This window comes from Loxodonta africana, chromosome 5, assembly GCF_030014295.1.
Source record: "Loxodonta africana isolate mLoxAfr1 chromosome 5, mLoxAfr1.hap2, whole genome shotgun sequence".
Taxonomy (NCBI): domain Eukaryota; kingdom Metazoa; phylum Chordata; class Mammalia; order Proboscidea; family Elephantidae; genus Loxodonta; species Loxodonta africana.
The window spans coordinates 16,092,808-16,104,886 of record NC_087346.1 but is presented as its reverse complement, the minus strand read 5'-3'; the positions used below and the strand labels follow the sequence as shown (position 1 = coordinate 16,104,886).

Sequence of the window (12,079 nt, the reverse complement as noted above, 5' to 3'; positions counted from 1 at the left end):
CCCCAGAGCAAACAGGGAGAGAAAGCCTTCCCCTAGAGCCAGCACTCCAAATTCAGACTTCTAGCCTCCTAAACTGTGAGATGGAAACCCTGGTGGCGTAGTGGTTAAGTGCTACAGCTGCTAACCAAAAGGTCAGCAGTTTGAATCCACCAGGCGCTCCTTGGAAACTCTATGGAGCTGTTCTGCTCTGTCCTGTAGGGTCGCTATGAGTTGGAATTGACTCAACGACAAGGAGTTTAAAGTGTGAGAAAAATGTTTGTTAATGTCACCTGCTTGTGGAATTTCTGTTATACCAGTTCTAGATAACTAAGACGCTCATTCAAGAGGGATGTATATTCATTTTTTTTTTTTTTTTTACGTACTCAGTAGTAGTTCCCAAATAGCTTGTACCAATTTATACTCCCAAAAACAGTATATGATAATATTGGATATTTTAGGTGACATGCAGTAGAAGCTTTTTGCCTTAATATGTCTTTAAAAATTCCTCTTGTTGTAACAAATCTTATGTTCCAGTCTTAGATGTCTCCATCAACAGCATCTTATAGGAATGAAAAATAACATTGTTCTCAGTCAAAAATAAATACATGTACACATGTATAAAAATAATATTCTAGTATATTGATTTCTAAAGAAGGTACTATGAAAAGTTGTTACTGAGGAATATAATTTCCATTCTAAGTGTTGTAACTTAATCAGATTTTTTTTTTTTATGATAGAAAACTAAAAAATTTAAATCCACTGTGGGCTCTTTTTTTCCTCCCTTAGTCTGAGGATTACTATGACATGAGGCGGCTGTATACAATTGTGGGGTCTTCTCTATTTTACAAGGTAAGTTGAGGCTTGAAATGTTTATAAATGCACAACTGTTTCATGAACAGGCCTAAAGGAATTCTGGGGGCTTTTACAAACATGAAAAATGTATTTATCTCCTTTCTTTAAATGTAGGTACCATACAAGAAAGATCTTAAGACAGGACTTATATCTGCTTATTTATAAGTATAATAAATATTTGTGGTGTTATTGCATTCTAAAGTATTTGTAAATGCGTAAAGGAAAAACAAAACTCAAAGACCCAAGTATGTGAGAGAGAAAAGCAGCATTTTTCTTGATTTTCTTTTGTAGCAGTATGCTTTTTATCTTCCAAAGTAATCCTGTATCTTTAAGGAAAATCTTATAACATTAAATAGTTGACTTCCATGTAAAGAAATTAAGCAGCAAATTCATTTGAGTACTTTATTTTTAAAATACATTTTAAACACAGTTATAAAACACATCTACAAATGATGAAGATAGAAGGGTGCACAGTGAAAAGTCTCTCCCACCTCAACTCCCAGTTCCCTACTTCCCCTCCTTAGATTTCAGTTCTTTCTAATTTTGCCAAGTACTCAGCTTAATACTAATCAGAGGCAATCTTGCCTTGTGTTAAAGTCTATTTGTTGGACCCCTTGAGTTATCAATATTTGATCTCTAGCTTGACCTCAGATAAAACATTTATCTTCGCTCTACCTTCATTTATTCCATTTGAAACTCAAGTATTTTAATTAAGGAAGTGTCTATAAAATTCTTAGAACTATATTACGGGATTACTGCTTTATGTCACTAGTTAACTTTTGTACTTTGTGGTTCAATCCCAGGGTTACTTGATATGCAGTCATTTGCCTAAAGATGATCTTATTGATATTGCTATATACTGTCGCCACTACTGTCTGCTGCCTTTAGCAGCAAAACAAAGAATTGGTCAGTTGGTAATATGGAGAGAAGTGTTTCCTCAACATCACCTCCAGCCTTCTGAAGACTCAAACACTGAAGTCTTTCAGGAACCCGAAGGGAGATATTTTTTGTTAATTGTTGGTTTGGTAAGTCTACCTTCACTTTTTTCTTGGGATTTCTTTTTTGTCATTTATTGCCTGTCTAAAGAAATACAGAGACAAACATAATCATTTAAAATTACGAACATCTCAAATACCGGTATTAAAGAAAATATTATATGCCCCTTATTCCTTTGTATCCATTTAATACTTATGGAGAAATACTAATGAAATTCAGAAAAAAAAAATTTAGCAGGTTCTTAAAATATTTTGTTCCCATTTCTATAGTGGTTTTCAATTTGCTGGTTTTAAGAAATAGGAGGGAGACATGAGAAAGATATAGAATCAGAAATGGAATAAATATGTAATCGTAAATGAAAGGACTTAAAATAATCAAGGCTCTTTGAAAGCTAGCTAGCTAGGGAATTCCCTGTGCCAAGAGTTGTTGTTGAAGATGTATCAAAATAAGGTAATATGAGATTTGCTTTCAAGGGTGATGAGGAAGCATTGAGAATAACCAAGAGAGAAAAAGGAAGGAAGAATGTTTAATAATCATTACTTGAGTATGCCATATGTCCACGTGTCTTTATTATTATAAATTTATACATCCATTTTGCATGTAAATATTTTCATGGTAGGTAACTCAATATTAATAATATTTTTTCTTATAGAGACATTATATGTTATGTGTAATATTAGAAGCTGGAGGCTGTGCATCCAAAGCTGTTGGGAATCCTGGACCAGACTATATATATGTGGATCAGGTCAAAACAACTCTCCACCAGCTGGAAGGAGTAGATTCTCATATAGATGAATGGCTAGCATCCGCTCCAAGTCCCTGTTTGTCTTGTGCTGACTGGTTCCTTACTGGATCACGTGATAAACCAGATACTTTGACAACCTCACCTATCCTCAGTAGGCTACAAGGTACTTCCAAAGTAGCAACCTCTCCAACATGCAGAAGAACCCTTTTTGGTGACTATTCCTTAAAGACACGTAAGCCCAGTCCTTCCAGAAGCAGTGGAGGATCTGACAATGGTTGTGAAGGTAGAGAAGGTGTTGGCTTTAGCCCCCTCACTACACCGGATATAATACGGAAGCAAAGAGAATCTCAGGGCTCTGATGTTTCGGAGGAAAGTGGGACCTTGCTTAAGGTGTGTGTTTTATTCGAGTGTGTACATTCTGGGAGCTAAACTCTCTAATTCTTATTTTATAATTGCAAGAGAAGTTTTTATGGTGGATCATTCCTCATTTGAATTGGTGGTGGTTTTAATCCCTGTTGGCAAACCAATGATTTAGAATCAAAAAGAGCCTTTGGGAAGAAATATCCAGTAATAAAACAGGAGTCCCCTGACATCAAGGATCATCTGTTTGACAGTACTTACAAGTTCTGCTTTTCATGATCATCTCTTTCTTCTTTACTTCTAGTGATAACAAAGTGTGCTAGCTGTGGGGCGTTTAGGGGGCTGATTTGACTAAATAGCCATTAAAATGTTCACCAAAAACAAAAGGAATTAGAAACTCAAAAATGTGTATATTTGTGTATGTACCGTATATGGTCTGGTCTCTCACGAATTCAAGATGTGACTATAAAGCAAAGAGAATGATCACTTTTCGGAATGTTTGCTTATGTTGTTTTTTCTTTTTTTCCTATGAAAATGCCATAACATAACCAAATGATTATCAAAAATAATCACCCTGGGAGTCTTTGTACTTATCCTATTGATGCCACAGTCTTTGAAAACATTTTTGAAACTTGTCACTTGGATAGAGGTGATGTCAGACGAAGCATGAAAAAGAAGGAGTCTGAGAAGGGCCACAAATAAAATATGAGATTCTGAGTGACAAGACATAAACACTCATAAACTCAGTCTCTTAATCCCAAACAATGGAGCACACTTGGAACCCTAAGTGGGATGTATTTAGGAAGTACACACATCTCTACTGTACTCCTCATCCCAGTTGGGGAAACTGGTAGGAAATATGAATAGTCTTAGGAGGATGTGGAGAGATGTAAGAATGATAAAGCCATGAACAGCTCCTAAGAGAAGTTGAATTAACCTTTAAGATTCAGCCACTCAACAAATGTTGACTGCATACCTTCTAGGCACCAAGGGACATCATGCTACACAAAAGAAATCTAAGGATGAATAAAACACAACCCCTGTCCTTAAGGAGCTGAAGTGTCATGGGAAGGAGACAAGCATGCATACATACAGATTGTAACAAAACTTTCTAACGGCTTGATATTGGCTCTGGTGGGTTTTCTGGGAGAACCATCATGCCCTTCCATGATAAGCCATGCTGGGATCGCTGTTAGCAAAGGATAAGCCAAGAGGTGCAAATTAGTATCAGAGGAAACATTGAAAAATAGCAAGTAGTTCTCTTAGACACAGATTTTTAGTTTTTAACTTATCTCTGCTGTTTGATTCCATAGATAGGTAGGTAGACAGACAGACACATGCTAATCTCCTTACCGTATTTTTCAGGTCACTAAAAAGAAGTCTACTCTCCCAAATCCATTTCAATTGGGGAACTTGAAAAAGGACCTTTCAGAAAAAGAGTTGGAAATATATAACACAATGAAGTAAGAAACGTCTCGTAATATTTTTTTTTTCATTTAAACTCTTTTTCTTTGCCTTTAAGTAAGATTTACAGTATGAAATTACAATTCCAAAACACATGGAGATTTTATTCAACATCTGCAATTACATCAATTATATCTTAAATACTGAAAGTAATATTTCTTCCCGTTTCTCAAATGCTTTTCATTACACATTTAGGAATATGAGCATATGAACATATTTCAAAAACAACAACAAAGTAGTATTTCAAAATGTGAAAGTCCCCCTTTACCTTTCCTCCACAGGAAACCCCCCCTTTGTGTGTCTAATTTAATTTTTTAAGTTAGAGCTTATTATTGCCAGACTGTCTGGCGGATGCTGTGGTTTGCTGCCCAGATACCCCTTTGCCAAGGTACCCTTTCTCAGCACTTCTGAGTGATGGCTGCTAATGACTCACAAATGATCTTTCCCCTGGACTTACCCTCCCTTTCCTGCCTGAGCATATTGTCTATAATTGCTGCAATATGAAATGTTACATATTCAGTGCTTGCTGAGCAACTATTGTGTGGTGTCTGCCCAAGCCTTGCCTGGTACTTAAGTATTATGTCGAACACAAATAGAACTCACCAAAAACAAAACAAAAAAATGGTGCAGAGCTACAACCTTCTTAATCATTGAAACATTTTACAAGAAGTCCAAATATACATATCACAGAGTTCTCAAGGAAAGCTTTTTATGAGATCAGAGCAAAAATAAGGTAGCTTGTCCGCACAAAATAATGCCTTGGAAGCCTAATGTATTAAAATTTGATATGTAATGCTTCCAAATGTGCAATGTTTTAATTTTTTAATAGTTAAAAATCTTTTTTAAACAAAAAAATGTGAACAGAGAGATTTGAATCAAACTTCTTGCGATACCCTGAAGCACCTTCATAAAACCCTGGTCTTCCATTTAACAAAAACTACAGCTCTGCAATTTTATTTTCAGGCCTTATCTCTAGTAAAAGGAAAGTCTTTTCTCAAGGTCAGTGGTTTAAACATATAAATTCACGTGGTGTAAAAAAAAAAAAGAAAAAATTTCTTTTTTTTTTGGTAAATCATGGGCTCTCCTATTTAAAAAGATGCTAAAATTGTATATTTCCATTATTGATATGGAAGATGTTCATGCTGTACGGTTAATTTTCAAAGCCTGATGTAAAACAGTATGTACTACATCACGCTAATATGTATATACATCACTTTTGTAAAATATGTTAACATATTTAAAATAATAATATATACAAAACATTCAGTAACCAAGCCCTATCCATTCTGCATCTTAATAGTTCTTGAATCCATCTAAACCATATTGATATTCCTGTAGTTCAGGCTCCCATTTTTTTTTCCTGGTTTTACTGCAACAGTCTCCCAGCTTCCAGGCTACGCGAAATCCATTTTCCACTGCATGAGTGACCCTTCTGAAGAACAAATCTGACTTTATCTGTGTTTCTGTACGACTCTTTTGTTTTTCTATTGGGTAACTGCTTGAGGATTTTTTTAAACTTTCGGTTAATATACACTGAGGGAGTGTATGGTTTTCAAGAGTTAAACTTGCTCATTGTGTTGTAGTTTATTTTTCAGAGAAAATTTTTGAAAAATAACAAAAACGTTCGTTCAACCCCCCACCAAAAGGAATTTTTTAGTTCCATTTTAAAGAATAATTTCTGTTTTGTACCTTTTCTTGAATGTGAAAACCTTCAGATTAAAGTCTATATTTTAAATTATTTTCTTTTTTGAATAATCATAATTTCTTTCATCTTGATTATTTTTTATTCCTCTAAAGGTGTCAACCAGCAATTGTTAATGAGCATTAGCCCTTTAGTGCCAGCCATACCATGGAAAAGTGTAAGAATTTGTAGGTACTCTCCTTCCCTTCTTATACCTGGCCTGAAAAGAAAGCCCAAGGCCATAAATCAGTGATAAGAGGGAGAAGTTCTTTCTGATCATAAAAAAATGTTGCCATTGAGTCAGTTTGACTCATGCAACCCTATAGGACAGAGTAGAACTGCCCCATAGAGCTCCCTGGGCTGAAATCCTTACAGGAGTAGATAGATCGCCAGGTCTTTTCTCCTACAGGGCCACTGGTGGGTTTGAACCACTGACCTTTCAGTTAACAGCTTAAGCACATAAACTTGTACCACCAGGGCTCCTTATGTACACATATAAACCCAAACCCATGCTATCAAGTTGATTACAACTCATAGCAACCCTATAGGACAGAGTAGAACTGTGCCATAGGGTTTCCAAGGCTGTAATCTTTAGGGAAACATACTGCCACATCTTTATCCCACGGAGAAGCTGGTGGGTTCAAACTGCCGACCTTACGGTTAGCAGCCAAACACTTTACTGTGTCACCAGGCCTCCTATTTTCTGATCATACCATCTAATGTAACAGTTTAACGGAGATTTAACTAGCATGGGAGACTGAGGCAACATCTAGGCAAAGAGCTGAAATATGCCTTTTTGTTACCTCTGAGTTTATAGCTGGGAAAAAATCAACTGAAGGACTTTTTTTAGTGTAGACAGCCTTTATTATAGAAGATTAGAACAGCTTGAGTGAGATGCAGGTGGGGGATTTGTCTACATATTTAAAGATTGCCAATCAGAAGTCCAGAAAAAAAACAAGGTATACTGGAGCACACTTCATAGTCAGCTAAGATCTGCCACTTAGCTATGGGGCTTCAGGCAAGTTAACCCAAGTCCTGTGAACATTGGTTTCCTTGTGGTTAAAATGAGAAAAGTAATATTTAATATCTTGCTGAGTTATGAGAACTTAGACCAAGGTATTTTAAAAAACCTACCCTGGCGTATGGAAACCCTGGTGGGTAGTGGTTAAGTGCTACAGCTGCTAACCAAAAGGTCGGCAGTTTGAGTTCACCAGGTGCTCCTTGGAAACTCTGTGGGGCAGTTCTGCCCTGTCCTATCAACTCAGTGGCAATGGGTTTGGGTTTTTTTGTTTTTTTTTTTTTGTTTTACCCTGGCATATAGAGGGCATTCAGTAGATGATGATGATTATTTTGTTACTGATGTTATGTTGTTGTTCTTTAGCTCTGCTTACTACTGTTAGAAATAAGCAATACTTATAGGTTCTCCTGACCTATCTAAGACCTAATTAGGGAAGACGAAGAAAGGAGAAATGAGAACAGTAAGAGAATATGAACAGAGAAAATAGGAGAGAAGGAAGATTGTAATAATGAGGTGGTTGAATGCTACCAATAATTGCCATGGTATTATAGATTAACTTTGCACTTGGTAGTACTAACTTTATTTTTCTTCAGTATCATTAGTTTGACTTTCATGGTAAAAAACTTAAATCTGTTTAATTTGTTGGAAGGTATTTTTATGTGTGGTCCACAACCGACTGATACCTTGTTTATGGCTTGTAGATACCTGGGCCAGACATGGGCTAAGTTATTCATTACCAACTGTGGAAAAAGAGAGGTTGAGCCAAGTTGGGTTCTATAGCAAAGGGAGGATGAAGTTACTTACAAATGAATTGGTATTTATTTATCTTTGAATAACGTAGTATTTGGCTCCATTAAGGAAACTAAGAATACCTTAGCCTGTATTTCAGTTAAAGAGGAAAAAGGAATTCAATGTTTGGTCCAGTTTTCCTTCCCTGGTTACATTACTAATATCATATTGTAGATAAAAACTTATAAGAAGGTGACAAAATTCAAAATAAAGCAATATTTTCAAGTTTACTTAAATTTTTCATTTTCTTTTTTTTAAGATTGACATCTGGTCCTGAGAACACACTTTTCCACTATGTTGCCTTAGAAACAGTGCAGGGGATCTTTATTACTCCTACCCATGAAGAGGTGGCACAACTAAGCGGCTCGGTCCACCCTCAGCTAATAAGGAATTTCCATCAGTGTTGTCTTTCCATTCGTGCAGTTTTCCAACAGACGCTGGTGGAAGAGGTAGGACACTGTTATATAGTTCTCTGACAATTTCATTTCCAGGTCTCTGAACATTCTCTCTAGCTCTCTTAATCAATGTGTTCCAGCAATGACTATTTTCATTTAATTAAGCCTTTTTAACAATTACCCAATCTAACTTAGGTGCCAAAAGGATTATACTCATAGTATTTAACTTCAGAACGTTGTTGCATAATACTAAGTTTAATGTCCTGGATTACTATTTCAGGAACTGCTGTCAAAAGTAAAACCCAAACCCACTGTAGTTGATTCCACCTCCTAGTGACCCTACAGGACAGAGTAGAACTGCCCCGTATGATTTCCAAGGCTGTAATCTTTATGGAAGTAAACTGTCACATCTTTCTTCAGAACAGCCACTGGTTCAAACCACCATCCTTTCAGTTAGCAGCCTAGTGGTTAACCACTGCACCACCACTACCCATATTTTTCTGTAGCAAAAGTAAAATACAGTAGTTTGTGCTATAAAGTAGCTTCCCACATTTGATATTTGTGACTCAACCATTATTTGGTCAGTATCTACCATTTGGTTCCCAAAATAACTCTGATAATTCTTTAAATGTTCATCCAACCATACAAGGAATTCTTGGAACGTAACAGAGTTAGGATACAGCAACAGATATAATACTATTGCAGTCGTTTTTTTCTTTAGCCATTTGATTGGTGGATGTGGCTTTCCAATCCAAGATGAAGTTTCATTTAAAACTTTACCTCCTGTATAAGTGGTGATTCTGTATACAATTAAAATATCAATTATATTGTTTGAATGACAGGAAGACAGATGTTGATTTCCTCAAAAGTATAAACATGCAGAGATTTACTTGTGACTGGACAGATGTTATACAGCCCAAAAGCAAAACAAAAAACTTTCTGAGGACAGTTATAATGTATATGCCAACGTGTGTGCTAGATGTCAAATATGTGAAGAATTCGGGATTAAAGGAGGAAGAACATTGGCAGTGAGTGAGAATAAAGAATCCTGGGTTGGGCCTTAACTCTTCCTATTTCCTCAGCTATAAAGTTGAGCGGGCTAAATTATATCATTTCTTATGGCTCATTCAGCAGTAAAATTCTGTATCTTACAGGATTTCTTCTTTGACCTATCAGAAATTGATATTCAGCAAAATATATCCCTGTGTGCTCTGGTTCTCATACTTTTCCTTCCCTATTTGACATAACTGATAAATTCTATAACAGGATATTTTATTAACTTATTTGATAATATTTAGTAATATAAATTAACTTTCCCCATATTATTTAAATATTGAAGTACCTGCTATGTGCCAGACATTGTTTAGATGCTGTAGATACAGCAGTGAACAAAACAAAGTCCCTGTCCTCATGAAGTCTATACTGTAGTGTACCTATTGCCATCAAGTCAATTCCAACTTATAGCGACCCTATAGAACAGAGTAGAACTGTTCCAAGGAGCAGCTGGTAGATTCAAACTGCTGACCTTTTGGTTAGCAGCCAAGGTCAACCCCTGTACTACCAAGGCTCTGTATTCTAATGGGGGGAGACAAATGAATTAGCAAATAGTACAATATATCAGGTAGGATAAGTGCCAAGAGGAATAATAAAACAGGGAAGGACAACAGGTGGGGATTACCATTTTAAAAGACCCCTCTGATCATGTCACCTAACAGAGACCTGAATGAAGCAAGGCTATCTAGAGGCAGGCTATCTGTCTGGAAGTTACGCCTCCAAACAGAGAGAACAGCAAGTCCAAAGCCCCAGAAGCAGGAGTCTGGGAGTGGACTGAGTGGGAGGAAAGTGGTCGGAGATGAGATTGCAAAGGTAGGAGGACCAGATCATGCCATGGCCTGAAAGGCCACGAGGAGGACTTTGGGCTTTGTTCTGAAGGAGATGAGAGGTCCTTGAACAGTTCTAAGCAAAAGAAGGGGTGTGATCTTTCTCAGTTTTTGAAAAGAAAGGATCACAGGCTTTAGGGGAGCAAGGGTGGAGGCAGGGACCACATAGGAGGCTACTGAAATTCTCAAAACGAGATGATGGTTGTTTCTGGATTCTGGATATATTTTGGAGGATAAGCCAAAAGGTTTTGTTGATGGATCAGATGTAAGTTATGAGAAAAAGAGAAAAGTTAAGGATTACTTTACCATTTTGGCCTGAGCCTTGTACAAGGTCTGTTGTTCCAAATGAGTCATTGTTTTGCTACGCTTTAATCAATGAGAAATGTAGAAATTATGCATCAGAAAACCTGATGCTGTCAAGTGTTGATTCCGACTCATGGCAACCCTACAAGAGAGTAGAAGTGCCCCATAGTTTCCAAGGGGCGGCTGGTGAATTCAAACTGCTCACCTTTGTGTTAGCAGCCATAGCTCTTAACCATTTGCACCACCAGGGCTCATGCGCATCGTGGGAACAGACAAAAAAAAAATGTGTATTAAGTATATTGCAGAACCATCCATTCATTCACCACACATTTATTAAGCACCCAGAATTGACTTGATGGCAATGGGTTTGGTTTTTGGTTTATGCAGTGGTGGTTTAGTGGTAGAATTCTTACCTTCCATGCAGAAGACTCAGGTTTGATTCCTGGCCAGTGTACCTCATGTGTAGCCACCACCTACCTGTCAGGGGAGGCTTGTGTGTTATGATGCTAAATGGGTTTTGATGGAGCTTCTACAGTGACAGACTAGAAGAAAGGCCTCGCGGTCCACTTCTGAAAATCAGCCAGTGAAAACCCTATGAATCACAATGGTTCAGTCCACAACTGATTGTGGCAATGGCACAGGACTAGGCAGCGTTTCATTCAGTTATGCATAGGGTCGTCCTAAGTCAGGGCAGCTAACAACAACAACATGTGTCTGGCATTGTTCCTCTCAAAAAATACAAAGATAAATAGCACATTGTCTCTGCTGTGGGAAAAGCTCATAATCTACTGGGAAGACAGACCTATAAACTGCAGTATAATGTAAATACGAATGTAGGGCTATGAATAAAGTGTTCCCTGAGAGGGTCAAAGGATACTATCCATGAAGTCTGTTCTATGAGTTGTCGTTTAAACTAAGAATTGTGGGAGGGTAGCAATTTTCCTGCAGGTAAGAAGAATTTTGTTGCAGACATATAGATACTAGGATCAACCAGTTCAAATCTGTATGTGAAAATATTTTTTAAAAATACTATTAATATCTCATAATAATAATACCAAACCAAACCCACTGCCCTTGAGTTGATTTTAACTTGTAGTGACCCTATAGGATAGAGTAGAAGTGCCCCATAGGGTTTCCAAGGCTGTCAGTCTTTACAAAAGCAGACTGCCACGTCTTTATCCCACAGAACACTGGTAGGTTCCAGCTACCAACCTTTTTGGTTACCAGCTGAGTGCTTTAACCACTGTGCAACCAGGGCTCCTTTAATACTAATAATACCTATTAATTTACAGAAAAAGAAAGTACTAAAGGGTGGAGATCATTCAGATTCTGCAAATTCAGTGTCTTCTCTTAACCCTGTGAAAGAACATGGTGTGTTGTTTGAATGCTCATCTGAAAACTGGACCGATCAGAAAAAAGCACCACCGGTTATGGCTTACTGGGTAGTAGGGTAAGTGGGAAAAAAGTATTTTTAAAACTGAAGTAAAATGTTATAAAAATGAAAGAAACAAATATTTTTAAATGTAAGCATGGAATTATTAACCTAAGTATAATATTTTAACAAATTTAAGAATTTTGTTTTGTTTACTAAACACCTCCTTTAAATTCCTCTTAAGT

General features: G+C 37.0%; 1 protein-coding gene across 2 annotated transcripts in view; it reads left to right on the top strand.

Moving 5' to 3' along the window:
- INTU (inturned planar cell polarity protein) overlaps window positions 1-12,079 on the top strand; it is an 87,096-nt gene that overhangs the window by 69,685 nt on the left and 5,332 nt on the right. The window contains exons 10-15 of one of the 2 annotated variants that reach the window (XM_003410434.4): window positions 766-828; window positions 1,635-1,856; window positions 2,480-2,962; window positions 4,298-4,395; window positions 8,144-8,333; window positions 11,755-11,912. In XM_003410434.4, coding sequence (XP_003410482.2) covers window positions 766-828; window positions 1,635-1,856; window positions 2,480-2,962; window positions 4,298-4,395; window positions 8,144-8,333; window positions 11,755-11,912 — 1,214 coding nt within the window. Of the gene's footprint in view, window positions 1-765; window positions 829-1,634; window positions 1,857-2,479; window positions 2,963-4,297; window positions 4,396-8,143; window positions 8,334-11,754; window positions 11,913-12,079 lie in introns of those variants that run through there. The other variant, XR_010322010.1, reaches the window with a different exon arrangement.